This window comes from Furipterus horrens, unplaced genomic scaffold, assembly GCF_987537825.1.
Source record: "Furipterus horrens unplaced genomic scaffold, mFurHor1.1.pri manual_scaffold_8, whole genome shotgun sequence".
NCBI lineage: Eukaryota > Metazoa > Chordata > Mammalia > Chiroptera > Furipteridae > Furipterus > Furipterus horrens.
Window position 1 is genome coordinate 103512065 of NW_028327178.1, and position 27498 is coordinate 103539562.

At 42.3% G+C, this 27498-nt stretch overlaps 1 protein-coding gene across 1 annotated transcript in view; it reads left to right on the forward strand.

Moving 5' to 3' along the window:
* PTPN1 (protein tyrosine phosphatase non-receptor type 1) overlaps positions 1 to 27498 on the forward strand; it is a 60837-nt gene that overhangs the window by 18264 nt on the left and 15075 nt on the right. The window contains exons 2-3 of the mRNA XM_090286561.1: positions 23142 to 23232; positions 26388 to 26488. Coding sequence (XP_090142687.1) covers positions 23142 to 23232; positions 26388 to 26488 — 192 coding nt within the window. The remainder of the gene's footprint in view (positions 1 to 23141; positions 23233 to 26387; positions 26489 to 27498) is intronic.

Consider the following 27498-nt stretch of genomic DNA (forward strand, 5'->3'; position numbering starts at 1 on the left):
GGGACCCCAGGCATTGGCCTGTTTTTTCTACCACTTTTTTGCTTCTGACCAGGGTTTTTACTTCTTGTGTACAACTGAATATCCTGTGAGAATCTCTAGTTTTTATATGCCCTTCTAGAGGTTCCCTAAATTAAGTGCTATGGCAGAGTAATCATGTTAATTTTGCTGTGAGAAATTATAGAATCCCAGATGACCAATCTTTATAAACTGTGCATGTATTTGAATCTTATTCTCCTCTATTGTGTATCACTTTGTAGAAAATAACAGCTTTTCTAATTAACATCGCCTCCCTTGATTATGGTCTTATTTAAGATTAGTTTTCAGATGAGGCCTTTTCACGGCAGTACGTGAAACCGTACAGGGCGCTTCCTTCCTAAAACCCTTTAAGGCTCTCCACTGTGGTATTTCTTCTGCCAGAAGACTGGATAAACCCGTGGGTTGGTCATCTTTGTGGTTTCTTATGACTCAGTTCATATTTCACATGGTAAAAAGGCTTGGCAACATACGGCAGTCGTAACACACGGGACCCAGGGCAGGCTCTGAATGGCCCCCCAGCACCGGGCCTGGCCGTGGTGGCCCTGGCCGTGTTGTGAAAACATAAATTTGTCTCTGGGGTTCTGCTCCCCCATAAATAGTCCATTGCCCTCCTTGAACCTAGAGGCCCTCAACCTGTACCCCATTTTTGTCCTCAACTGAACACTGCCGAGATGCTGGGCATTGCATTGTTCTCCGATGAGGGTGTCCCACGTGCCTGGGGTGTTCCCTTTGCAGCTCGTGCTTTTAAGTCAGCCTGTGGAGAGCTGCAGAGCTGGGGGGTCCCTGCTTGTTCCCATACGACTTACGTCCACAGCTGCCTTCTCACTGCTCGGCAGAAAGGGGCACCCGTGTACACCCACATGCACCTGTGCCCACCCAGAAAGGAAGGTTTGATGTACCACTTCTGAAAGGTCCACCCTGGCATATTGTCACCAAGAAGATGGGTCAGGTGGGGCTGGTGGTGAAACATGGCTCTGTCCCAGAGCTCTAGATGCCCCACAAGTGCGTTCTGGCGTAGTGTGATGGAAGTGTCTGCCATTGTCTTCCCCTTAATAATTGTGAGCACAGAAGACGGGGGGGAGGGGGTGTCTCGCCGTGGGAGCTGTTATATGGAACAGCACTTTCTGCTTTTAGCAAATTTGACTCAAATGACACTGGAGATTTTTCTCTCGCATTTACTGGCAATCCTTCTGAAAGATAATTATTTTTGCAAGAAAAATCACTCAAACACTTAAGCCATTTTTTACCTTCTGAGAATATATTGCATTCTTAAAAATATATCAGAAATGGGTTACCCATGACATTTAATATATTTTCCTAATGCCTTCTTTTTATATAAATTAGGTTTTTATAGACTTTCTCACTTTTGTTTAGAGGATATATTTTGTAAGGTAGAGCACCGCTTCATCTTGTCTTGTTAGCTTGATATTTTTAACCACTAAGCATTTTTATTGTATTTAGAAATACATTAATTATAGAGTCTGTGGACCCTTAGGTTTACAAGATAAGATATGTATCTAGTCTTGGTTGCACTAGCTCAGAAACTAAAGTAACCTTCGGCTCTTTAATTCACCCTTACATATGGTTGCTTGTCGAGTCCCCCAACTTTATTCTTGAAATGGGCATCTGAACCTTCTCCTTTTCTTCTCGCCTTCTTCCTTTGCGTTGGGTCAGGTCCCCCTCCTCTCCGGCCTTTTCCAGTCACCTTCAGCCCAGCCGCTTCATTTCCGTCCTGTCTCTCATGAGTCAAGAAGTGAAGTCACTGTTCTACTTGAGAATTTCAGTGTGTCTGCATTGCTAAGAGTACAGCGCCCAGATTCCTTGGCCTCACCTAGAAAAGTGCTTCAGGCTGGTAGGGTGAAAGTGTCCCCCAGCTCTCCAGGCCTGGCTGTCCCAGCCAGGCTTCCGCCAAGCCCGGTACCTTCGCCATGCCTGCCGGTCTCCATCCTTCCTGGTGCTGTATCTTCCTCCGGGGCCACCACCCTTCACCTGCCTCTCAGCTCCCATCGCCGCCTCAGGGAGCGTTTGCCTTTCACACTGAGCCAACTTTTCTATTACATTCTCTCTGTTTCTTTTTCTTTTCTTTTTTTAATGGTGGATGATAATATGCTTTCACTATGGCCTCTGTGAACACATTAACGTTCCCTAATCCACCTGCGGAATCCATCTGGGGTTAGAAAATTAGGATTTGGTTACAGAAAGCCACTAAAAGAATATATTCATCTCAAGACATGCCAAACAGCACATTTTTACAGCATGCTGTTCCTTTTTTAACATTCAATAACAGTTTATATGAATTAATATTTTTATTTTATTGCTTACATATTACTTTCTTCTTAGCTAGAATATGAACTCTTTAGAAATTTGGGATCTTGTCTTTCACACCTTTGTATCCTCAGTACTTAAGGTGTGGTGCTCTGTGTTGCCTTGTGGAATCATATCACACACACATGTAACCTTCCTGAAACTATATATACTGCCCATCCCCACAAAGGAAAAAGAGAGAGAAGTTTCTTAAAATACTGCATTGCCCTATCAGACCACACCTTGATATCCTCTGTAGGGAAAGGAAGGCTAACGTTGAAAGAGAAACAAAACAGGTTTTGGTTTAAAATATCTAGGACTTCAATCTTGGGAAAATAAGGTATGTATTCATTCCAAGGTTAAATTTAATTATCTGCAATTTTGTCTTCTCACTAACTACAGAATTGCCAAGTGAGGTGGGGTACCTCTGTACACCCTTCAGAAATGTTTGTGGAATTAAGTGAACCACATGAAGGACTCAGCACTTGAGAATACTCTACCTAACAATTATTCTTGAACAACAGACTCCTGATTTTCTCTGTGCTCCATTATGATGCTCATTATCAATTCATATAACTTATGTTGGCACTTAATTCATTAAAACTTGATTGGGTGACTGCAGGGGCCAAGCAGTGCGCTAGGCACTGACAAATTCGGGGGTGATCAGGAGCACGGTCCCGTGGTCTCCTTTGTAGTCAGAGGAGGAAGACAGCATGACCCAGTCACACAGATGATTCACTGTCATGGTGGGGGAAGTGTGTAAAGGCAAAGGAAAAGGTGCGATGAAAGTGTTGAAGGCGCTTTGAGCTGGTTTGAAGCGGTCCCGGGCTGCTCAGCCGAGGCCTAGAGGTAGGGGTGGGCGAAACTTGTGGTTAGGGGTGACTTGCCATTTTCAGGAACTCGGGAGGCGTGTGTGGCCAGGGCGTCGGTCTCCGGGGCGCACCGCCTCCTCAGGTAATGGCTGCCGGAAGGTCCTGATTCACTCGTGGGGAGTATCCTTCCCCTTGGCTTCTGCAGTATTTATCTTAAATCAGAATCCCATGATTTATTAAACTGTCCTATAATTACTTTATTCATGTTCTTTGAGATTTTGCAAAATATTTTTTACATATTTTAAGTCTTGATTATATCCTTTCTCCTCTTGTTAGGAATTCTTATTTTTCTAATCATGTAATGTATCTTCTTATAAAGTGGAATGTTTACTGTGGGAAACAGAATTTTTCTTTATCTTATCGCTATACAATATCAGTACTATAAATGTTTTGTCTGTATTCTGCCAATTATATTTTAATTTAATTTTTCACTGAGATAATTATAGGTTCATGTACAGCTGTGAGAAATAATGCAAAGAGATCCCTTGTACAGTTTGTCCCCCCGTGCAAAGCTGTATGTAGTGCTATGTCACAACCAAGGGATTGACATGGATCCAATTTGCCCATGTTATTCAGAGTTCCTCAGCTTTACTGGTACTCATTTGTGGGTATATTATTTGTTCTCTATAGACTGTTGTATTAGTAATGCTATTTTTGATGTGATTTTATTTTAGGGTTTTTTTTTCCTCAAAAAGCATTCCCTCCCCTAATCATATAACCCTCTCATGCTCTTATCTGTTTTTTTTGTTTGTTTTCTCTCTCTCCCTCTCTTCCTCTCTCTCTCCCTCCCTTCCTGCCTCTCTCCCTCTCCCTCTCCAAATCAATAAACATATCCTTGGGTGAGGATTTTCAAAAAAAGAAGAAAGAAGTCATAATAGGTTAAACTAGGGTATAATATTTTGCAATCCAGCTTAGTCATTAAAATATTCTATTTAAGCAGAATTCTGGTTTATAATTATTTTTGCAAGATAGAAAATATGTCCAGTTTCTTTTCTCATACACTCAAATCTTGCTCATTTGCTCTTTTCTTCTCTGTTATTGCTCATTTCTGTTAGAATTTATGATTTATAAATACACATATAACATTTCCTGAACCATAAAATATCCTCTCAATTTCCTATTTGCACATTTTTAAAAAACTACATTTTATTGATTATGTTGTTACAGTAGTCCCAATTTCTTTTCCCTTTGCTCCCCTCTTCCCAATACCCCACTTCCCTCCAGCAATCCCACCGCCCTAGGTTCATGTCCATGGGTCATGCATATAAATTCTTTGGCTTCACCCTTTCCTGTATTATTCTTAACTTCCCCGTCTATTTTGTATGAACCGATTATGCTTCTTAATCCCTGCACCATTTCCCCATTTCTCCCCTTTTTCCCCCCAGCTGATAATGCTGCAAATGATCCCCATACCTATGATTCTGTTCCTGTTCTGGTTGTTTGCTGAGTTTGTTTTTATTTTTTAGATTCAGTTGATAGTTGTGAGTTTGTTGTCATTTTAATGTTCATAGTGTTGATCTTTTTCTTAAATAAGTCCCTTTAACATTTCATATAATAATGGCTTGGTGATGATGAGCTCCTCTTTAGCTTTACCTTGTCTGGGAAGCACTTTATCTGCCCTTCCATTCTAAATGATAGCTTTGCTGGATAGAGTAGTTTTGGTTGTAGGCCCTTGCATTTCATCACTTTGAATATTTCTTGCCTGTCTCTTCTTGCCTGCAAAGTTTCTTTTGAAAAATCAACTGATTGTCTTATAGGCACCCCTTTGTAGGTAACTCTGCTTTTCTCTTGCTGCTTTTAAGATTCTCTCTTTATCTTTAACCTTCGGCTTTTTAATGATGATGTGTCTTGGTGTGGTCCTCTTTGGGTCTAGCTTGTTTGGGACTCTCTGTGCTTCCTGGACTTGTATGTCTATTTCCTTTGCCAAATTTGGGAAATATTCCCATTATTTTTTTCACATAAACTTTCGATTTCTTGTTCTTCCTCTTCTCCCTCTGGCACCCCTATGATTCGGATGTTGGCACGTTTAAAGTTGTCCCAGAGGTCCCTAAGCCTCTCCTCATTTTTTCCCATTCTTCTTTCCTCCTTCTGTACTGGTTGACTGTTTTTTTCTTCCTTATGTGCCAAATCATTGATTTGAACCCAGGTTTCCTTCTCTTCACCATTGGTTTTGTGTGGATTTTCCTTTGTTTCATTTAGCATAACCTTCACTTCTTCCCTTATGCGTTTGCCGTACTTAAGCATATCTGTCAAGCCTGTGAACATCTTTATCATCAATGTTTTGAACTCTTCATCTGTTAGGTTGTCTATCTCCTCATCTCTGAGGTTGGCTATCTCCTTGTCGCTTAGTTCTCCCACTGGAACCTTGATCCGTTTCCTCTTTTGGGCCACACTTCTCTGTCTCCTCATCTTAACAGGCTCCTGTTTTTGTTTTCATTAAGCCTGTTTAAGAAAGCAGCTACTTGTAAGAGAAATAAATAGATTGAAAACAGAATTGTGAGTCTGAATGCATTTTACCAGTCTGCTGATTATTATAGCCAGTTTAGACAGCTTATAGTTTCTGAGCTGGCTACTGAAAGATACTCTGGATGGTTTCTAACCAAGAGAGAACCATTTAGTGCCATTCAAAATGGCCTGAAGTGTCAACTCTCTCTCTCTCTCTGAAAAGGGCCTAACAGTGATAGAAATGTGAAGTTGCCTGTAATCCAAGCAGAGCAGAGTAGAAGAATAACCATACAAGGAAAGTAACTAGTAACAAAGGAGGCTTTGAGATCTTTGCTCTTAATCTTGAGTGAATATTCTTCTTAAATGGTAATAATTGTCTGAGTTTTCCACTGAGCCCCCCTCCATGGGATAAATAAGCAAAAAGATATTTACCACCCTGGCTGGTACATAATGTGGTCAGTTGATTTTCAGTGGTCATATGATTTTCACATGTGGTCTGGTTTTCATTGTTGCTTGAATTTTCTAGATGAGAAATATTACCTTTATTACCAGAAAATGCCCCCAATCATCAATTTTGGCATGTTAAAAGGAAAGAAACACTTGATAAATGCAAAGTAAAAGGAAAGTTGTTTTAGAGTAACTTGAGTTCAGAAAGCATGAAAAGAGCAGGAGAGAAGCCAGGATGGTTGATGCTGGTCGTCAAGTTGCGAGGGGTAGCTAAAAGGACATTAACCAGGTGGTCAGCTGGAAAAAATATAAAAGCAGGAGATAAGTGCCAAGGGACTCTGTCGAAGCAAATCGGAAGGGCCTGAGAAGAAAATCTAGTTGGGTGTGATTGTGAGGTTGGATTTCGGGTATTGAGAAAAGGGAGCTCTCATAGGTTCTCTTGTCTCCCTAGCGAACAGTAACTGCTGAGTTCTAGTTGGACTTACACAACAGTTCTTAGTAACTCAACTTAATAGCATCAGACTAGGAGGAAGCGACTTAAACAACAGAGCCTGTTTAACAAACCTACTGAAATGCTGAGCTTATTTTAAACTTAGGCCAGCTCTTTTTGAATGTTGTTTTGGAGGTTTTAGATAGAGTAACAAGGTAAGAAAATTAAATTATTGCTAAGATATTGGGAGGGACAGATTTATTCTATTTGCCAGTGTGATTAATACATACAGAAAACAACATGAGTAAATGAAGGTAGTTAGATGGCTGAATAACAAGACGCTATTATAGAAAAATGTATATAGTGTGAGCTGATCTATGTACAAACAAGCAGTACGAATTCATCATTTATGTTTGCGTGTGCTTGGAGAAAACTTTGGAAGAGTAGAGGCTACTAGACTGTTAAAAATCGATGAAGTCTTCTTCATTTTGTCATTGTATTATTTACACTATACATGTTATTTTATCATTTCTGAGGAGAAATTTTATAAATGATTAAGACTTGGTATTTAGGGCTGTTTGCATTTTCTAATGGTTACTTTACTAGTGTGCTTATTATACACCCTTAGTGCCCTCAGTTCTGGGGTATTACTGGGATTCCTTCCTTCCCATGAGAAGCAGTGACGTTGGCTGTGCCCGTCAGGTACCATCATTGTGGTCAATGCTGGCTGGCGGTGTGTGCCACCTCGCCGCGGGGTGTGCCAGGCTGCGCCGGCTGGGTGCTAGGGGGTAGCTCCAGGGTGCTCGCCCAGTAGCCAGAGCGTCCGATGAGGCATTTCTCCGAATATACCCCCGCCGTTAAGTGGTGCGTGACTGGAATCGTTTTTCCTCCTCCCCTTCCTTCTCCTTCAGCATCTGGTTTCAAGTCTTCACAGTTGATGCTGAGGATTCTCCGTTGGTATCTGTGAAACCGATCAGCAAGATTATTCTACTTTTCAAAAACTCTTCCTGTTCTGCTTCCCACACTCCCTTTCTGATAGTGTACTCTGCATCATAGAGTCCGCCGTCTCCCTTACAGCCCTTCCTCTGTTTTAGACCTGCTGATAAACACCGATGCTCCCTCTGAGTGCTCTCCTACATCTCCCTAGTCATTGTTTGCCTGATGCTCATTCTCTCCTGTGTACCTTAGGAAGGTCCATGGAAACAGCGTTCCGTAAATTACAGCGCGTGTTCATGACAGTTGGTCTGCAGCTTTTATATTTGGAGGCCATTTTGTCTATACGTGAAAACCTTTGGGTCATATTTTCTTTCCTAAAGTAATTTAAATGTCATTTCATTGTCTTCTAGTATGAAACTCTAATTATCTTTTCCTTATCAGTGACTTGGTCTTTTTGCTTAGATCCCCAATGGATTTTATTTTCACCTTTTATTTCACAGTCTAATCACTTACTGTATTTTTTCTGTTACATTGCTTTGGTTTCCTTCTTCAAGGACCCCGCTTATTATGTGTATGTTTGATCTTCTTTGCCTGTCACCTGGTTCTTTCACTTTCTCTCAGAATTAAATCATATAACTTCACAGAAAAATTATAGTAATAATACAAAGAACCTATTTCTTTCTTTTTGAAATTTTTAAAACTCTTACCTATTATGTTTCTTTTAAAGCATTAAATGTTTACTTGCTTTCATGTTCCTCCTTCTTTTGTCTTCATTTCTGAAAATGTTTGTTCTTTTCTGATTTTTTTCACCTCTTTTTAAATACTTCTTTTTTTCTAGTTACCTTGTTGCTGATTTCTCATTCACATTTATGTTGTTCTTCCATGGCTTCTAAACATTTGTCTTAATTTCTTTCAGCTTGTTGGATTGGTGTCCGTTTGTTATGCGCATCCTTCCTGCGGTCTTTTATTTTCTGTGGAGAAAGTGTTTTGTCCTTATTCTCTTTGATATGATAATGCTGCATGGAACTCACCCACCAGTGTCTGCTCTGTGCGTTTTAGTCCTCACTGGAGGGTGTTTATCGATTTTAGAGAGAGGAGAGGGGACGGAGAGAAGCATGGATGTGGGCGGACATAGATGTTGATTGGTTGCCTCCTGTATGTGTCTGACCAGGGATCAAACCTGCAACCTTCTGGTGTTTGTGGAGGGAAGGAGTTGGGGGGTGGAGGGGAGGGGTGGCGCACCAACCAATTGAGCCATCCGGCCAGGGCTTGTCTGTCATTTTTAAGAGGATGGTGTTTCCCTGTAGTTTTACGAAGGAGGGGTGGATCTGTTCTAGTTCAGGGCTCTCAGGCTCTCTCTTCATCTGTCCTTGTGATTTTACAACGACCTTGTGCTTCCTCAGACCTGCCTCGCCTGTGCCTCTCATCCTGCCTCTTATCTCGGCCTCCTCTTTCCTCAGAGCTTTGCCCTAGAAGGGCCTTTCGGTAGCTTAGTTCTGAAAGTCCGCTGGGTCTAGGCTTCGCTGGCACCTTGTGGGGAGGGGGTGCCAGGCCCTGGCTGGGAATCGGAGGCTACAGAATCTGCTCGCAGGTTGGCGGCTACCACAGACCGTCCTTTCACGCTTCCGGCGCCATCAGAGTCACCTGTCTTGATTCTGCTTCCTCTCGCACAAATGCTGATACTGAATGGCTCTTAGTAAGTGCCTCCTCCCCAGAATCAAAAGGTGCCTCGACCCTGGATTTATCTTAGTTGTCATCGGAGTGAGGGGCTGTCTGTGTTCATTCTGCTATCCTTGTTGTTGTTTCTTTTTATGGAGGAATTCAGGGTGAGTTAAAAACTGCCACTGCTGCCACCGTGTTCCCAGAGTCATAAAGCCAGAGTAGTCTCGGAAGCATATCATTCCCCCCACTTTAAAAAAATTGAGTCTTACGACTCCTTTATGAAAACTTCCAAACATATAGAAGTAGAGAAATTAATATCATGAGCCCTTACATACTGATCACCCAGTTACAATAATTATTAAACTCATGACACATTTTCTTTCATTTGTACCCCTCCCCATTAACCTCTCCTGCTCTGATTTGTTTTGAAGTAAATCCCAGCATCATAACAAGTACTTTTTTAAAGAAGAAAAAATGTTTGAGCAGTCAGAGCAGAGGAACCCGAACCGCCTCTGCTTTGGACTCAGGAAAGTGAACTGTCAAGGAGAGGGAGTGATACCAGCCAGGGTCTGGGCTGAGGTGCCTGTCGGCCTGGAAGGACGTTCTGAGCACAGCTTCTCGGAAGCTGATCATCACGCCCATCTCTGTGGCGCAAGGAGCTAGTAAGAGAGCTCCCTGTTCTGCCTGTGCATTCCCGGCAGAGCCCCGGGGTGCCTTGACTTGAGAATGCTTTGTACCACGCTGGGTCTCTCCTCCACCCGGCATGGGGGCTCCATGTACAGACCGTCTAGATATCCCAGCCTTTGACCTGCTCCTTCCCAAGTCCGTAGGGATGGGATGGGGAGCCAAGATTCCATCGCAGGTGGAATGCATTTTTCCCCAGGAAAGTGCCACATCAGAAAACGGTGGTGCGTGCAGCAGGCAGAAGGAAGAGGCACTTTCTTCCCAGAAGTGTTTCTATCATCCTCAGCCATTTCCTGGGTATCATAGCTGGGAATGACTCACTTCTGGAAAATCATCCATGAGCTATTGAAGAGGTCAAAGAGAGCAGACATAGAGTTCTCTGAGCTGGTTGGGTCACTGGTATTTTCTTATGCAGTCAATCATTATTTTGTTTTCCGCTGTCATCCTCATGCTGGGTCTGTTTTCTTAATTCCAGGTTCCCAGCCCTCACTTCAGTTTTTTCTGACCTGGTTGGCACCCTCATTCAGTAAGTCTTTACGGAGGGCCTCTGTCTGCAGGGATTGTGCTGCGCTGGGGAACAAGCTAGGCCTGAGAAGTGTCTGCTCCTCTGAGCTGGGGAGGCTCACATAGCATCTCCTGGAAAAACCCTGCTAAGTAGAGACAAGAAGTTTAGAAAGTGTCATGTGTTATCCTGCGTTTCCGTAAGAGTCTAGGTGCACAGACATGGGCTCCGGGCCCCTGTAGTGTGGAGTGGGTCCAGTCTCTCTCTCTTGGTCTTTGGCGTGATGGCGGGGCTTGGGACAGCGCAAGCAGCAGACTTCTGAGGTTGCTGCCGTGGAGAATGGCCATCCCTTCTTCACCCCAGCCCTCGTTGCCGAGCTTTCCTTTCAGGTGACAGAGCCGGAGCAGGTTGGGCAGAACAGCTTGAGCATAGCTGTATAATGCATTTCACCCCATCGGTGCCGACCAGAGTCTATAAAGAGGGGCGACTGGTCAGCAGTGCCAGGAAGACCTCTCTCCTCTGTACCAGATGCAGTTACTCCCGAGTTGACTCTTCTCCTTTTTGCTGGCCAACCGTGATGCTGTCCCCTCTTGCTGTAGGACAGGTTTCCCCCGTGATCCATACTTCCTACGCAACAGGGTTCGTTGGGGCCACAGGTGGTCTTCCCCCAGTTAAGTGGGAACTCACTGAGGACAGGGACCGCGAGGACCTGCCCCGTTAACACTTGGTACCGCTTGAAATGCAAGGACAAAAATTGGCAGCATGTACAATGGCATATTGTGGTCTTGAGTCTGAAGGTGATTCTCGAAACCTGACTTGGACATCTTACGTAAGAATTTGTTTTAACGAGTATACTTGGGTGGTAAAACCAGTTACCTTTAAAAGGACCTTACAGTTTTGGCTTTGTAACTCTTCTGTCCTGTAATGAACATATTTCACTGAAATATGTTCAGTGAAATGCTACACTGTTTACTATGAGTAATTTTGTGAAAATTGCTTTTTATCACAGTAGGAAAATAAAATTTCAATAGTGATTTTTTAAAAAGTTTATATAATGCTGTTACATGAAAATGTCATTAGGTTTAGCATTTTAAAAATTCTTTATTTATCCTAATTACTACTCCATTTAGTCCTAGGGATTTATTTTCCTCTAGCCCAACTTAGATGTCATCATTTTGGGAGGAAGAGCGTCTAGCTAATTGTAAGATCTCTAAAGGACATTATCTCTGCACCAGCTTCAGTTATTAGGTAATAACAGTGATCCAGGTCTGTATCTAGCAATAGTAGTGTATGGATTTTGGTTCCTATATAGTTTTGATGTGGCGTTGCGATATTGAGCAAACCCTCTTGAGGAAGGATTTGGCATCTGTCAGCCTTCAAAAACGTCTAAAAATTGATGATATGTTACTAGCAAAGGTTTACTGCCTCCTTCTACTATATTGTATTTCTGTGCATTCAGCTCTAAGAAGGCAGATGACTAACCCATCATGCAGCTGCCCAAGTCTATGACTGGAGGGGAGGAAAAGATAGAACCTTTAAGAAAGATCCCATCTCACTAAATATGTCGAGGAGGTGAGAAGATGTGCTGATCTAACATATTGAACTACTGCTACATTGTGCCGGATATAATTTGCAGTAGTTACTGTCAGTGGTTTTTTTAATTAAATATACTTAATTTTAAAAATTGCTTCCATTGAAATTAGAAAGTTAGAAATCAGGTAACTGACATGGAGAAAACTGCTTTTTGTTTGTTTGTTTTAACAGACCTGCTTATGAACATAGTGAACAGAAATAATTTAACGTTTTAAATTTTTTCCAAATTTGACATGTCACACAATACACACAATAATATATACCAGATAAATATGGAGGGAAATTTTGTACCAGAGCCACCCTGCCCTTGTTTTCCTTACAGAAGAACAAAGTGACTGTATTCATTTTAATTACAGAAATACTATTATAGGTTTTAAAAATTCTTTATGCATGATGGTCTCTTGTGTTGTTGATCTTTAATTTGCTAAATAGTTGCAAAGAACGAATCTAGCCTGCATTATCTTCTAAAAAAAAAAAAAAAAAAGACTCTCCCTAATTGTAATGGTTCAGCTATTTCTGAAAAATAGTAATTTATTCATTCTGAAACTCAAATTATCAGATACAGCTGCATTTTGTTACTATTTGAATTGAGGAGAGGAGGAGGAGCCCTCTAATACACAAGCTGAGCTAATACAACATGCAAACACGAAGATTACACTGAGCGCAGGGGAGCTGTTAAGCTGACTGAACCAGCATAGTATGAGACTTACAGGCAATAAATGGGCATAGTTGAAAACTGTAGAAAAAAATTACCCCCAGATGGATTAAGATGAAATATTTTTAAAAAGCAAGGAAAGAGTAAGACTTTCTGTTAGAGGCAATAAAGGAAATTGCAGAGGAAAAGGTCAATAGGTTTGAATACATAAATACTTAAAACTACTTTTAAACTTTTTATTACATAGGTAATGCATATGTGCTATAGAAAAAATTGGAAAACAGTGGAAAATAAAAATCACTCATAATCCTGCCAACTAGCAGTAGCAGCTCTATGGTTACTCTATTGACAGTTTTATGATCGTCCTCCCCCGCTTTAATTTCCCATGCATAGAATTTTTCTAATGTACAACCAGGTAAAGGGGAAATGTGGTTTCCAGCAGAGACAAAGAATTGGTGGCTTTAAAATATGTGAGCAGCTTACATGAGTGAGAAAAACACATTCTCACAGATTGGTGGGGCACGGGAAGAGAGCAGCCACGGTGCGTGTGCAGCCATCCAGCAGACATTGAGCGCCTGCTCGCCCAGGGGGACAGACATTCTTATTAAATGAAAGTTGGGCTTACTGTGCACATAAACAGCTGATGGAGGTACAGACACATATGTCATCTGTATGTTTTATTACAACATTTTGAGGCATAATTAAGATACAAATTAAAATGTGCAGAAAATATTTTTCTTCTTCAGTTGAACTTGCAAGAATAATATAGGAGAATGTATTTTGGAACTTGGGATGGACAGATGTTTCTTAAACAAGATACTCCAAAAAAAGCTAGCAATAAAGGCAAAGATTGATAAATTGAACTACATTGAAATTAAAAATATAAAAAGACACCATTAATATGTAGTAGTCCCAAATCCCTCCCACCCCTGTCTACATGCCCCTCTGAGTGTGACTGTCATCCCGAGGTAGAGAATCCCTTTTGAATTTTTCCTTGACCACAAGACTTGCTGTGGCCAGCTGAGTATTGGCGATTGTGACAGAGCAGAGGCATAAAAAAGGATTTGCATATTGGGCCTTAACCTTCTTGCCACTTCTGAGAATTCTGCAGTTGCTACCGTGTGAACAAGCTCAGCCTAGCCCATTTGATGATGCCGCTTTTCTAGTGTGATCAGATCGTGGTGTGGGGAGGGGCTATAGGCAGAGCATCCACTTGTTCAGGGCTTTACTTCGTCTGTTACACTGTTACTCCCCTGTAACCTTGATGTCTGGTCATGAATGTGTTTGTGAGAGTTACAGGGAAGTGCCTAGTTCAGAACCTGGCGTCTGCCTATCTGCCTGTCTTCTGCGCTGGAACACAAGGTCTATGGTGGCAGGGCTCTTGGCCTGTCCTTCATCTTCCTGTTCTTAGTGCCTGCATACACAGTGCGGGCCAAAAGTAGGCTGAGTTGTTTGAATGGAAAATAAGACAATCACTAATAAATAATAATACAAGAATAAAGTGTGTTTCACATACCCACAGCTGTAAACCTGCATTTGCCCCACTCTATCTGGATGAACTGAAAGGATTCATACAGTGAATTTAAACTGTACTTCCTTAATCCACATGCACAGCATTGCTGGGAAAGCCATGCGGAAGGACTTGGTCACCTGCTGCTCCTCTTCCCCAAGTTGTCATTTTATTTTTGTGGTCTCACTGAAGAACTGTCGCTTCATACTTTGGGGCATTGGTCATGTTTTCCTTCTTCATTCCTAATCCCCGAAATGGTGTTATAGAAAAGTACATTAACATCCGAACGTATTTAGAAAACTCAGGCCGTTGGTAATAATAATGTAAAAGTCCATTCTTTGGTTATGGTAATAGAATCTTGTTCTGCTTTTAGAATATTAAAGAAATTCTTAACCAAATCTGGTTTCATTTTGACAATTGTGCTTTCCACCCATTAACGCTCTAAATGATGCCCAGAAGGGTCACACCAGTTTTATGGTTACGGTTCTTGGTCATTTCAGAGTAGGAGGACCCTGTGACCACTGAGCTCTGGGAAACTAACCGTGGAGGGAGGAAACTGGTGGGTGGCAGTCAGATTCCCTGTAAGGGAAGGTGTAAGCCTTTCACTTCCAGGTGTCTGCCAGCTACTTGGGTCCTTAGTCAACCGCACCCCTGTCCTGGCAAAGTGCTGCAGCCCCGGGGCCTGAAACACTTAAACTGTCCTTATAGAAAGCAGAAGGTAAACAAAACAGAAGTGAAAATAGGTTCAATTTTTTAGACAGTTCTCTTACAGGAATAGTTCTGTGGGTCTCAGCATTTAAAAAGGTATTGGTTCCAATATATTTTATTGACATCAATTACTGTAAGTCTGCCTATTGATTTTTGCCCAAGGTGAAATTCATGACATTAAACAGAAAACGTAAGTGATTAAAAAAAGATACTATTAAGAACTGTAAAAATAAGATTTAAAGTCAGTGACACTTGAAAAAGCAATTTTTATACCTCTTTGTTAACAATTTGGTGGCGTAACCATAGAGTTGTTAAAAATTAAGTAAATGACAATATTAAAGCTCTGTTAAGCTGCCAAAAGATATTGTAATTTATTTTGAAGATTTTTTATCCTTATTATTGTGCAGCTTTACCATTTCCCTACTGTGTCTGGGCTGAGAGTTTTTAGTCGTGTGCGGGGCCTCTCCATCCTGTGTTCCTTCGTGTTTCCGGGTTCCCCATGGGACGTGCCTCTGTACCAGCTTTCAGTTACTCCTCCTTTGACTGTCTTCAGTGGAGAGTTTACCCTGTCTGGTGAGGGTTGTTTGTTTTGTTTTGTTTTTAATTTCAGTGACTCTCTATTTCATTTCCAAAATCTCATTTGTTTCCAATCTACTTATTCTGATTTCATGTCTCCCTGTTTTTATTCATAACATTTTTTTATACATGGTTCCTTTATTTCTCCGTAAATTTAAATATTCTTATGTATCTTTCAAGTGCCTGATGGGCTGTACGATAAATTTCATGTGGAGTGGGTTTATTTTTCCAGCTGTTGTGTTGGGTGTCTTTTTCAGAACTGGTTATCTTGTGGTTTCTTGGTTCTGTGCGTGCAGATCACTTTGAGTAGGAGGCCTTTTGCTTTCTTTTCATTTGTTCTTGTTCTATTTTTGAGCCTAGCTGTGTCTTTGTGCTTTTCTCTGTATTTGATGGACCATTGCTGTGTTCAGAGCAGAGGGTGTACATCAAAGCATGACGTCGGTCCCACCGTCTCCACCAGATGTTCCCCTTGCCAGCTTCGTGAAGGGTGTTGCGTACTTCCCATTCCTGCCCTCATCCTCTCATTTGTGGGGAATTTGTACAGCAATTTGATTATGCCTTTTCCATGTTGTTTTCCAAATGTACGTAATTGTTCTGTTAGCGATTTGTAACTCCATTATCTGTTACCCTCGCCCCAGACCATGTAAAAGATGACCCAACACTTCCTCAAGCTCGGGCAGGGATGATTACTGTATATCCTGCTGCCTTTTAAGTGCTGACTGCTTCTGTTCCTCCCTCCCCCCTCTCTGTCGCCCTTTCAGCTACCACATAAGAGGCTTAGGTGCTTGGTTTACTTTCCAGCATTTTTAAAAATTCAGTACAAAATCATTTAAAAATTTAAGCCAAACCAACGTTGGTATTGGTTAGCTAAATTATACATTTTTTCTTTATTATCTAATGCATTTAACTTAAAATTTAACTTAAAATTTTATATAACTATTGAGTATAGGACTTCTTGCATACTACAATATAATAAAAATATTTTCCTAAGGTTTGTGTACTGAATTATCCCCGTCGGCAGCCGTCCGTCTCGAGAGACGATGGTGTAGCTTCTTCAGAGTCTGTCTGCACCGCCAAGAATGGCTGTGCAGTCCGACTCGGGAGTGACATGGTATCTGTCTCCTCCCGTGTTGAATCGACATCTTGTGATGACGCTGAAGCTACAGAGCCTGGGCAGGGTAATATGGAGGGTCTGCTGTTGCCCATGCAGCAGACCCCCCCTCTCTTCGCAGCTGAAGGGTCCAAGGGAAAGACGGAGTCGATACAGCTTGGGTTCAGGTGCGCCGCAGGAGTTGCCGGTGTTGACTACAACGTCAAACCGCCTTAGGGACTCCGGCTCCGGATTTTCTGTCGGGGTTTACTCCCTTAGCCTTTCCCCTGAAGAGGTATGCCGCAAGGCAGCGGAGGTTTTTTGGAGTCAGAGTTTTCCTTCTCTGATGTACCCTGACTGGAAGATCGAACCAGCGACACTTAGCTCGCAGGCCGACGCTCAATCCACTGAGCTAAACCAGCCAGGGCAATGTACTGAATTATATTGTTCTGTTAACTTTCATATATAAAGGATACAGAATTGCTTTCAACTTTGAAAGACCTTTAACCCCTGACTTTGATTATTTGTGTATTTCTCATCTATTATACAGAAATTTTATGTTCTCATTTATGAGACTGATAATTAACAAAATTTGTTCAGCACACATTATTTTGAAGATTTGGTTTCTACAGTTTTAGACCAGCACTGCCTCTTCCCACCGCTATATATACCTCCCGGTTCAGCGGTGACTACTGCTCGAGTTCCAGGAAACGCTCGCCTTGTGTGTTCACTTACTGCATTTTAAATTACGGCCTTTACTGTACTTCTCCATTTCCCTTCAGTCCAGCTCCTCTGTCCATTTCTGAGAGCCGGTAGCTTCCATAAAGTAGGAGGTAACAGCTCAGACAATCACATTTGGCAGCCGTTTGTAAGATGGGGGTGAGGGGCGCCCAGAAGATGTTAAAAGTGTTAAGGGACTTTGTAGTTCTCCACACGGCTAATGAATAAAAGGTGTCACTGAAGTTCTTTCTGCCTGGAGACTTAAAACTATTTAAAAATAACTCTTCTTTGCATCTGTGTTGTAGTATTTTGGTGCTGTCTTAACCAGGAGGCTAAGAGCAAAGCAAAATAATAACATTTGTTATCATTGTTCCAGTAATTTCCATCTTGTAGCAAGTAATCATAACAAGAAAATAGGATTGGGTCAGACGTTTGCTTAAACGTATTCTGTTTGAGGAACATTTCTGTTTCATAAAAATGAAGCATCTTGGTGTAATAGCATTAAGGACTCGGAGCTTTGTGGCCTTTAGAACCTTTCATTAATTCAATCAGCAGAATTCTGTTGAGTGCTTTCCCGGGCACAGGGATGAGTAGGGGGGTGGAGGGGTGAGAATCCAGACCCTTCTTATCAGACTCCGACTGCAAGGGGACAAGGTTATGTGCTCCACATCATCCCCTGTCATGGTTCTAAAATGAATAATGCGTTTTACCACGGAACCATATGGCACATTCACCCAGTTGTGAGGCTAAAAAAATGGGTGTTAAAACCAGAATTGCTATATTTAACTTAATGAGGTACTTACTATAAACATGAAAATATTTCTGCAAGGCTGGACTGGCTTTTATGCCCCTGATTTTCAAGAAAAAGAGAAATTTCAAACCAGAAATTGACAGCTTTTCACCTGTTTGACCTTTTGCCTCATTGGATTTGGGCAATATCTGAATAATGGATAATGAGCTTTCTGGAACAAATACAGAAATTAATTCACTCTGGGCATAAATTCATTCTGTTACGAGAGCTTTACAATAAGTATTCTATCCCCTTATGTTAAATGGGTGCCATCCCATCCCTGAAGTGCTGAGGTACATTTGAATGGTTCTTGAGTTGTTCTTTGTTTTTATTTAGAGGATTCTTCTGGGAACCTGTTCCGTGGCAAGTTTATTATTTCCTTTTTGGCTTGGCTCCTAAATTTACCCAGCGTTCAACTTCTCATCATCAGCTTAAGGGCTTTGTTTTATTTTATTTTGTGGAAAATTTACATACTTGGTAGGCTAGTTATTCTTAGATCAGTGAAATAGAAGATCTGATAGGGATATTTTATGCTTCTGAAGGAAGTGAGCAATCTCCTTTTCTATAGCTGTTGGAAAGTTAGCCTTCCTTTCATAGTTTTAGGATATAGAAATTTGTTTTGCTGTAATTCTGTATAAAATATTATGGCACAGTAGTTTACTTACTTTCTTCTAAACCACTATTGGTAATTACCTTTAATTTTAAAGATACTTATCAGTCCTCAATTTTAAGACTATTATCTTGGCTTTTTTTTTTTTTTAACTAAATGAAATAATAAATACTTGTATTCAGAACCAGCATCTATTTCCCATAAGCTATTGTAAAGTAGATAAACACTTAAATGGGTATATTTTATTATTTGTAAATAACAACTCAGAGTTGATTAGAAAAACTTACTGAACTACATACTTAATATGTATGCATTTTATTCTATGAGTATATCTTAATTTTAAAATCTATTTTAAAAAAGCTATTATGTAAACACCTCTTATTTTTCCCTTTATTAAATGACATATCCAAGTTTTACTCCCCCCGCATATTAATAATTCTTTGGCTGAACTGAATCAGTTGTACACTACTATGGGTATTTTGGCCCTTACTTACTCAGTGTTCAGTGGTTTATCCATATTATTAATGATTTTTTTCCATCATTATCCAGTCATACCAGCTGGACTGAGAAATTCACAAGGCAGAATTTGTACCTATTGCTAAATGCTTCCAAGTAATATATAGAACAACAGATTTAAGACTTTGACTGTCATTCCTTAAAGTTATTTTCTACGTTCTCAGCATTTTCTCTGAAAGCTTAATCTCATCTATAAAAGATGTGATATATATGTTACTACTAGATTAATTTGTTTAATCTCAGGTAGGTTTATAATCTATCATCATGCTTTTAAATCACTGGCTTATATCTAGTTTGAGTAAAAAACTCCTCCCAGCTGTTTTGTAGGTTTTTAAATAAGCAGAATAGCAGGATGTGGACTTTCAAAACAATTTTTTAATCCAAGTTAAATATACACATGACTTAAGAAGTTAAACAGTACCATAACAGGTTTGTAGTAAAATCCAGTTGCTGAGTCACCTGGGTGATTTGATGTTTTACAAAAAACTCTGCACGAGACCTGATGCATGAGTGGGCGTGTTGTCGTGATGAAGCTGCCAATCACCAGCTGCCCATAGCTGCGGCCTTCTGAATCATCCAAATAGTTTCTGTGGAGGAATGTTCAAGCTTAACACAAAATCTGATGCAGATGCATTGCTCTACTCATTCAGGCATTTTGAATGCGACGACCACACAGTACACATGCTCACCCAACAGCATCTACTGCCCCCACTGACTAGTACAGTGAAGTCGTCATTGTTCACATACGCACATTCCAGTCCACTCTCCTTGGCTGCCAGGTTACATCGATGTCATGCAAACTGTTCTCATTATATTAACAATGGTTGGACTTTTTTTCGGACAGACCTCGTATACAATTTTACCTTTTCTAGTAGCAACAGTGAAAAAGGTTAAAAGAAGCAGATGAAATTAATATATTTGACTTAACCCAGTATGCTCAACATGTTATGTCAACAAATAATATTTAAAATATTTGAGACACATTATTTTCTTTTTTTTAGTACTAAGTCGTCGACATCCAGTGTGTATTTTATTCTTTATGTAGCCTCTCTTTTCAGACGGTCTCAGGTGTTCTCAGTAGCCATTGTGTGACTAGTGGCTGCTGTATTGCACAGAGCAGTTTCAGGTGATTTCTGTTTCCGTTTTTTTCACAGACCACCATCTCCTTCTCTGGTTCGGTTGGGCTATAGTCGTGTCCCACGGAGTTACAGCATTCCCTCCCTTATCGCGGGTATTACGTTCTAGATCCCCCGCGATAGGTGAGAATCCGCGAAGTAGGAACCTTATATTTACTTTAGTATTTATATATATTTTAAGGCTTTATAAACCCTTCCCACACACTTATAAACTGTTCCCAGTCACTCATTAACCTTTCTCACTCCCTTATTAACCTTTTCCACTTATAAACACAACTTATGTTCTTAAACATATTCTACACTCTTAAACCTACGTCACTTTAACAACATACATATACAGTACCGCAAAATCCTTTGACAGAGCGAAAAACCCGCGACAAATAATTAAATATAATATTTTTAAAAATCCCGCGATACAGTGAGGCCGTGATAAGAGAACCGCAATATAAAGAGGGACTCCTGTATATCATCGTGAGACTTCCTTTGCTTTTCTTCTCAATTGGATTCCCTATTCGTAGATTTCAGGTCTTTCCCTCGCTTCTCTTTGGTCCTTTTGGTCACAGTTGGTACATAGACAAAGGCATGTTGTTGACACATGTACCTCTGAGTCCTTCTGCTTTGATCTGGCCTGCGTGCCGCCTAGGTCTTGTGTACCATCCTGGGAGCGCCTCCTTTCACAATTTTTGAGTAAATTGCCTTTGCCTTTGTTCTTGTGTCAGATTTGTTTCCTTGTATATCTTATATCTTTCTTTTTTGATTTATTTTCCCCTGAGGTAGAAAGCATGCTCCAGTGAATTGCTGAGAAAAGGAAGCATGGGTGGGTAACGTTTTTGAGATCTTACGTATCTGGAAATGTTTTATCGTCCCTTCTCACTTGGTTATTGGGCTAAATATAGAATTCTATGTTGGAAATCATTTTTCTTCAGAATTTTGAAGGCATTGCTCCATTGCTGTCTGGTTTTCAGTGTTGTTCTGGCAAAGTCAGAAGCCATTCTGATCACCTTAACCTTTGGAGGTCATCTTTATCTTTTTCTTCCTGGAAACTTACAGAATATTCTCTTCGCAGGAGTCTGGAATTATAGAGTAATAGTGTGTGTCTGTTTTTATCATTATGATGAGCACTTGATGGGTCTGGAAGGTTTTTTTGAACTATTTTTTAATTTTTTGTTGTTGTTGTTGATATTTTGTTTTGCCTAATTTACTATTATTGTGGTTGTTTCTTTGTTTATTTGTTTGTTTGACTTTCTGAGAAAACTTTTCCTGTCTGTATCTTCTGACTCTTTAATTAAGCTTATCATTTTTGCTATCTTTTTAAGTTCCAGGTGACATTTTGGTTTATTTTATGTAACATCCTGTTCTTAATTCATGGATACAATATCTTATCTTTCTGAGTATGTTATCTTTTCTTATCTTTCTTAGTATATTAATATACACTTTTAAAGCTTTCTTTTCTCTGTGGTTTATTAAAACAGGGCTTTTTTTTTTTTCCTGTTCTGTTTTTTTCCTTGTAAATCTCCTTAATACTAGAGGCTTTCCTCTTACGTCTTATAACCAGCAGTCGTCTGCGCATGAGGAAGAGTTGGGAGTTCACAGGGCGGATCAGGAGCTCTGAGTAGGTGTAAGGGGCTTGTTGGTGCGGGGCTGGCCAGGGACCTTCAGGGGCTTGTCAGTCGCACACCCTGCTTTAGTGTCTTTTGGTTGTCACTCTTGTCTGCTTATATGATCTAGAGAGCACTCCACCTCCTGATTCCTGTTTTCCTGAGAGTCCAGGTTTCTGCAGACCCCTGAGCAGCGGTCTCCCAGCAGCGCGGGGGAAACACTGGGGTGCGGAGGTCCAGCCCCTTTCGGACAACTGCACCCTTGACAGACTCGCCCTGCGGTGAGCCCCACCCCTCTCTCGGGAGAGGCCGCGCCGCCTGAGCTGTGGAGGATTGCGTGGTGGAAATCAGGGTGGTTCTCTGCTCTCCCCGCTGCTGCTTTCTACGTCTTGCTGGCTCCTAATCAGTCCGATTTCTGGCTTCCAGAATTCTCTTGCTGTTGTCTTCACTCCTGTTTTCCCCTTGTGGGTTTGCCTTTTTTATTTTTTTAATTGTAAAATGTACATAACAAAAATGTACCATTATAACCATTTTTAGGTGTGCAGTTTAGTGGCATCAAGTGCATTCACATTGTTGTCTTTTAATAATAAAATACAAATTAAAAAGGAGAGTGTTTTAAATGTGATTATGGTAGTGTTTTAGGGGGGCACAATTAGGTGTGTGTAATCAGTCAGCAGGAGGCATAATGCCGGTTTTCTGTAATCCGGGCACTTCTTTCTGACAGTTGAGTATTAATGGGATTTGCTTACCATCTCCTAGGAAAGCAGTTGGATAATTGATTGGCCATAGGAGTGTCTGTTATCTGTTCTTCATAACTCAACTTTATAAAAGCTTACAGGTGGAACTCGCGGGCCTGATGTTCAAGGCTCTCCGAGGTCTGGCCTACCCACCTGTGTGCTCCAGCCGTCTGTGTTTCTTCCCTGCCGCCCACTCGGTGTTCCTTGCATTAGATGTGAACTTCAGCCCCCGCGCCTTGGCTTGCTGGGTGCTCTGAGTGGAAGCCCCCACCCCCCACCCCCGTCCCCACCCCACGCACGTCTCCCGTCTCCCTGCCATCTTCCCATACGTCCAGCGCGGGAGTCCACACCACTTCCTCGCACCCCAGGCATGGGCTGGCTCCTCTTCTCTTCTTCTCTCGTGACCTTGTACACGCCTCTGAATCGTCACCTCGAGTTTCCCACACAGCCTGGCTCTCTTTGATGTCTGTTTCTGCGCTGGGCCTTCCTCAGTGCCTGGCACACAGCCTATGCTCGGTTAAATGTCTGGATGAATTTCTGGCGCCAGAAATTTCACAAGAAACCTCTTTATCCTTTTTTTGTAGGATATCCGACACAAAGCCAGTGACTTCCCATGTAGAGTGGCCAAGCTTCCCAAGAACAAAAACCGAAACAGGTACAGAGATGTCAGTCCCTGTAAGTATTCACATCACCGTTACGGGTCTCACTGCTTCCCTTGCTCCGGGCTCCTCCTCCGCCCCGGGGCTCAGTCAAGGCTCCTTTGGCCCCAGGGTTTGGTAATAAATCAGCAGCAGTAGAGGTTTATGACTTGATTGTTTCCTATAGCAAAAACATTAGAGTAATGGTTCATTTTTCCACCATTGTAGAAGGGGTAAGGTTTCAGTTTCTGGAAAATTCAGCTAAGGTCAAAGCACTTTTTTTTTTTAGCTTCGACTGTTTTTCTGATGAATCATTTTCCTACCAGCTGAAGCAGAGTAGAGCAGGCATAATGTAACCTTTTCTGGATGACTCAGCAGCGGTGTTCATAGACCCCGACCATGGTGTTGAACTGTGACACGGCCCTCAGCGGGAATTCAGGGTGGGAGCTGCCCACCCCTCTGTGAAAGGCGCAGGTCAGCGCTGCTTGTCAGGTCCCACCCCAGCCCCCACCCTGACGCCGTCGGATTTCTAGCTCTTTCCTGCCGTTAGCTGTCTGGGTGTCTGCTGGCCTCTGGCAGCCTCCTCTGCCCTCTGAGCGCTTGCCTCTCAATCCACTGATAGCTTGGAAGTGAATAAGTAAACGTATTCGAATTTGTGTGAAGTCAGACATGCTGGAGCTGAGTGAGGAACGTGACCTTTGCCATTTCCTTTAGGCCAGGGAAGCCTTTTTGACTCCCCTCCAGGGTTTTAGACCTTGCCGGTCAGTGATGGTCGGACCTGCCGACTTCTCCCATGGCAGTACTCTCTGCCAGGGTAGAGGACTCTGGGTCAGTCCTCAGACAGGCAATTCCTGCACGCCTCCTAAAGCACACTGTGCCCGTGGCCGTGGGTGGTGCTGGGGCGCGCTCTGCAGGAGAGTCAGCAGTGCCCCCTGCCCCGGTTCCCGGGAGCGGGGCAGGAATGGACCTCGGTTGGCACGGAGCAGTCCGCCTCTGAGTGCTGCCTCAGTTGCCGGCCTAGGCTTGGGTCTCAGCCTGCCACTTAAAGCTGTGTGGCTCTGGGCACATTGTTTTCCTCTCTGACCTCCAGTGAAACAGTAGTCACACTGATCTTACTGGATTGTGTGAAGATGAAGAGAAATAATGTCGGCCTTTGAGCCCGGTGTCTCACTCAGAAACGCTGGCAGTGCTTGAGATCGTCGTTAACGGAATGAGGGCACGTGCCAGTAACATCTGAAGTGCAATTTTAGGTCATCGGGTGACACGTGACTGTGCCCCAACACCTGGTACTCTCGAGTTAGCGTGTCTAGGCTGTGGCAGGTCAAAGGTTTTATTTTTTTTAAAGGACTGCCCTGAGTGATTCTGCTGTGAGGTCCTGGCCAGCTGCCCCGAGCTCGGAAGAGCAACCACTGTTTGCACGTGTCTCTGTTGCTGTCTAGTATTGTTCCAGACACTTCAGAACCCTTTCTGAAACTACTAGCTGTCCCCACATTGACGACTGGTCTCAGTTTAAAGAGCACGGCCTCCGCCAGTGGGGACGTGCTTAACGCCCCCTGCTCTGCCTTCCCTGGGGGGCGGGGGGAGTGGGGCCAGGGGAAGCCCTTGGTCTCTCGCTCTTGCTCTGCTTGCTTGAATCAGTCAGTAGTGTGCTCAGTATCCCTTTTCTGCATCTTTGATCAGTGCTCATCCAAATGATTTTATGAACCAGTTTTACAGAGAAAAAAAAGCATTTAAAACATTCTTCCAGGGACACATTCCAAAACTTTTTACCCCCAGTCTCACTTCTCATATTTTTCTTTTCTCCCCTACCCCCACTCTCCAGGAGAAAAGGTCATATGCCTTTTTCAGGTCATGGGAGAAATCGGGGAATGGTTCAAGGTAGAAAGGGCTCCGCCATCTCCCTTTCGGCAAGTGAAAAGCCCAGCGCTCAGACGAGGGGTCCTTTGCCCGAGGCCGCCCCGTGCTGTGAGCCTGCTCACGTAACCCAGCAGTGCCAGTCACGTGCCGCTTTTGAGGTCTTTTATCTTCATGACCCACTTACATGTTACCAAAGTATTTCGGTTTGTACTAACCCTCCACAATGAGAAACGGCATTCTCAATACTGTAGGGGTTAATTTCCAAAAGCATCTCGGGAGTTCTTAGAACAAAAAGCCCCAGAGCACTTATCCCAATTATCTTCTCCTTTCCCAGTGGCTCAGGGAGAAGATACTATTTATGGGTGGTCACCTCGGTTCTCCATCCCTTGGGTTGTACCAGAAATAATCATACTCACCTGCTCTTGTTAGCTGCACTAGCAGGGTAAGGCAAGTGGCCCTGGGGGAACCGTTGTTTCGGTGACAAAGTCATGGTCAAAGGACAGAAAAGTGGCTGTGCTTTTCCACTAACCTGGGCAGAACTTCCAAATGAGAGTGTATTTTTAAAAACTCCTACAAGTGACATTTAATATACTTTCAGTGTTTTGTATTCAAAGTTACTTTTTTTCAAGTGAATTCTCTTTTAAATGTTTTTGATCATGACATATTCTGACTTTGAAAGATTTCGATCATTTAAGTATGTTATACTTGAACATAAAAAAGAACAACCTTATGTAAAGAAATTCAAGCTGTGAGTTTTCACACTGTTATATACTTAGGTCATTTAATCTTTAAACCTAAGTTAAGTTGAGTGTGTGTTTATAAATCCTACCTATAAAAATATATACGGGGAGGGGTGCTAAAGTAGGTTTACAGTTTTGAGGACATGAAACAGAGTTTATTCCTGTATTATTATTTATTAATCATTATATAATTTTCTATATGAACAACTGTACACCTGCCTTTGCCCCACGCCATGTTAGGCATCAGAAAAAACCTCTGACACCCTTCCCCAGCCTCCCAAGTTGTGAGGACAGGGATGTGTCATAGGAAGGTAGGATGCAAGAACAGATCTCCCAGATAGGACCCGATCTGTGTCTTAGTGTAGTTTGTCTCTGTTGTTATCTAGCGTTAAGTTTCAAACATTTCAGAAACCTTTCTGAAACTACTAGCTGTCCCCACATTAATGACTGATCTCAGTTTAAAGAGCACGGCCTCTGCCAGTGGGGATGCCCTTAATGCCACCGGCTCGCCTGCGCTGCCTTCCCTGGGGGGCACCCTGCCTGTGTAGACCCTTTGCTCATCCAGGATTAACCTGAGTTCTGGCTTGCCTTTCAGTTGACCATAGTCGGATTAAACTACATCAAGAAGATAACGACTATATCAATGCTAGTTTGATAAAAATGGAAGAAGCGCAAAGAAGTTATATTCTTACTCAGGTAAACCCAGGATTGTCTGAATTTTTCTTTTTTAATGTTTTTTTTGCCTTACTTGATGTTAGTTGAAACTGTTAGGGTGCTGTTTTCTACACCTCAAATAGAATCTGCCACATCCTTTAGAAGGTCAGGTTTTAAACAACCCATAAAAGCAATGAAGTAGGAAAAAATCCTCCTTCGGAGAACTCAGTTTGGTTGGGACACTAATCCTCCTGAGGAGCAGACGTTGCTGGGCTTGTGAAAAGCAGCACAAACGTGGCGGGTTGCCACTGGCCTGTTCACGGAGGCGGCAGAGCCTGTCCCTGTACTGACTCCATAAGTACTTGCCTCAGAGCACTGAGCTCTCTCCGGGAAATCTCAGCGGGTGGGCAGTTCCCAGGTGTACATTCAGAACTCCGTGGCCTGGGCCTCACGTTTGGGTCCAGGAGGAAGAAAAAGTAGGTTACGTGAACAAGGTTGCAAAATCACTTAAAGTTCCCATTGGCTCTGGGCATCTTTATGGAAAGAATCATAAAAGTGTTTTAATAATAGATCTTCTGAAACATTTACTGGTATATGACCCAAAAATAATGGGTATCTGGGAATGGGGATAAAGGGATTTCTTTTTGATTAATTTTCTCAAGTCTTAATCTGTCACCTCTAAGTTAGTCTAAACAGTCTAAGTCTCTCTCTCTTTGTTTTCTCATTCCATACCAGCTTATCAGTCTTACATATGGCTCTGGGGTATAGGGTGATTTTGAACATGAGACTTCTGCCTAATATTTAGAAATTAAAACTATGGTGAAGCCAGAAAGCACTGTGAACAAAGGGCTGCTTTGGGGTGTGGAACTAGAGGAGGGGTATGAACTGTGGCTCTTCTTCTCTGCCCTTCTGACCTGTCGCTCTTCCCCCAGGCAGTGTGTGAAGTGTTGGCCAGGCAGTGCTCTGTTCTCTGGGGCTAGGGAGTAAGTTCTTGGTGTGTGTATAGGGGACAGGCCTTTCCCTGGCACCTCTGGGGTGGTCGGGGTGGGCTG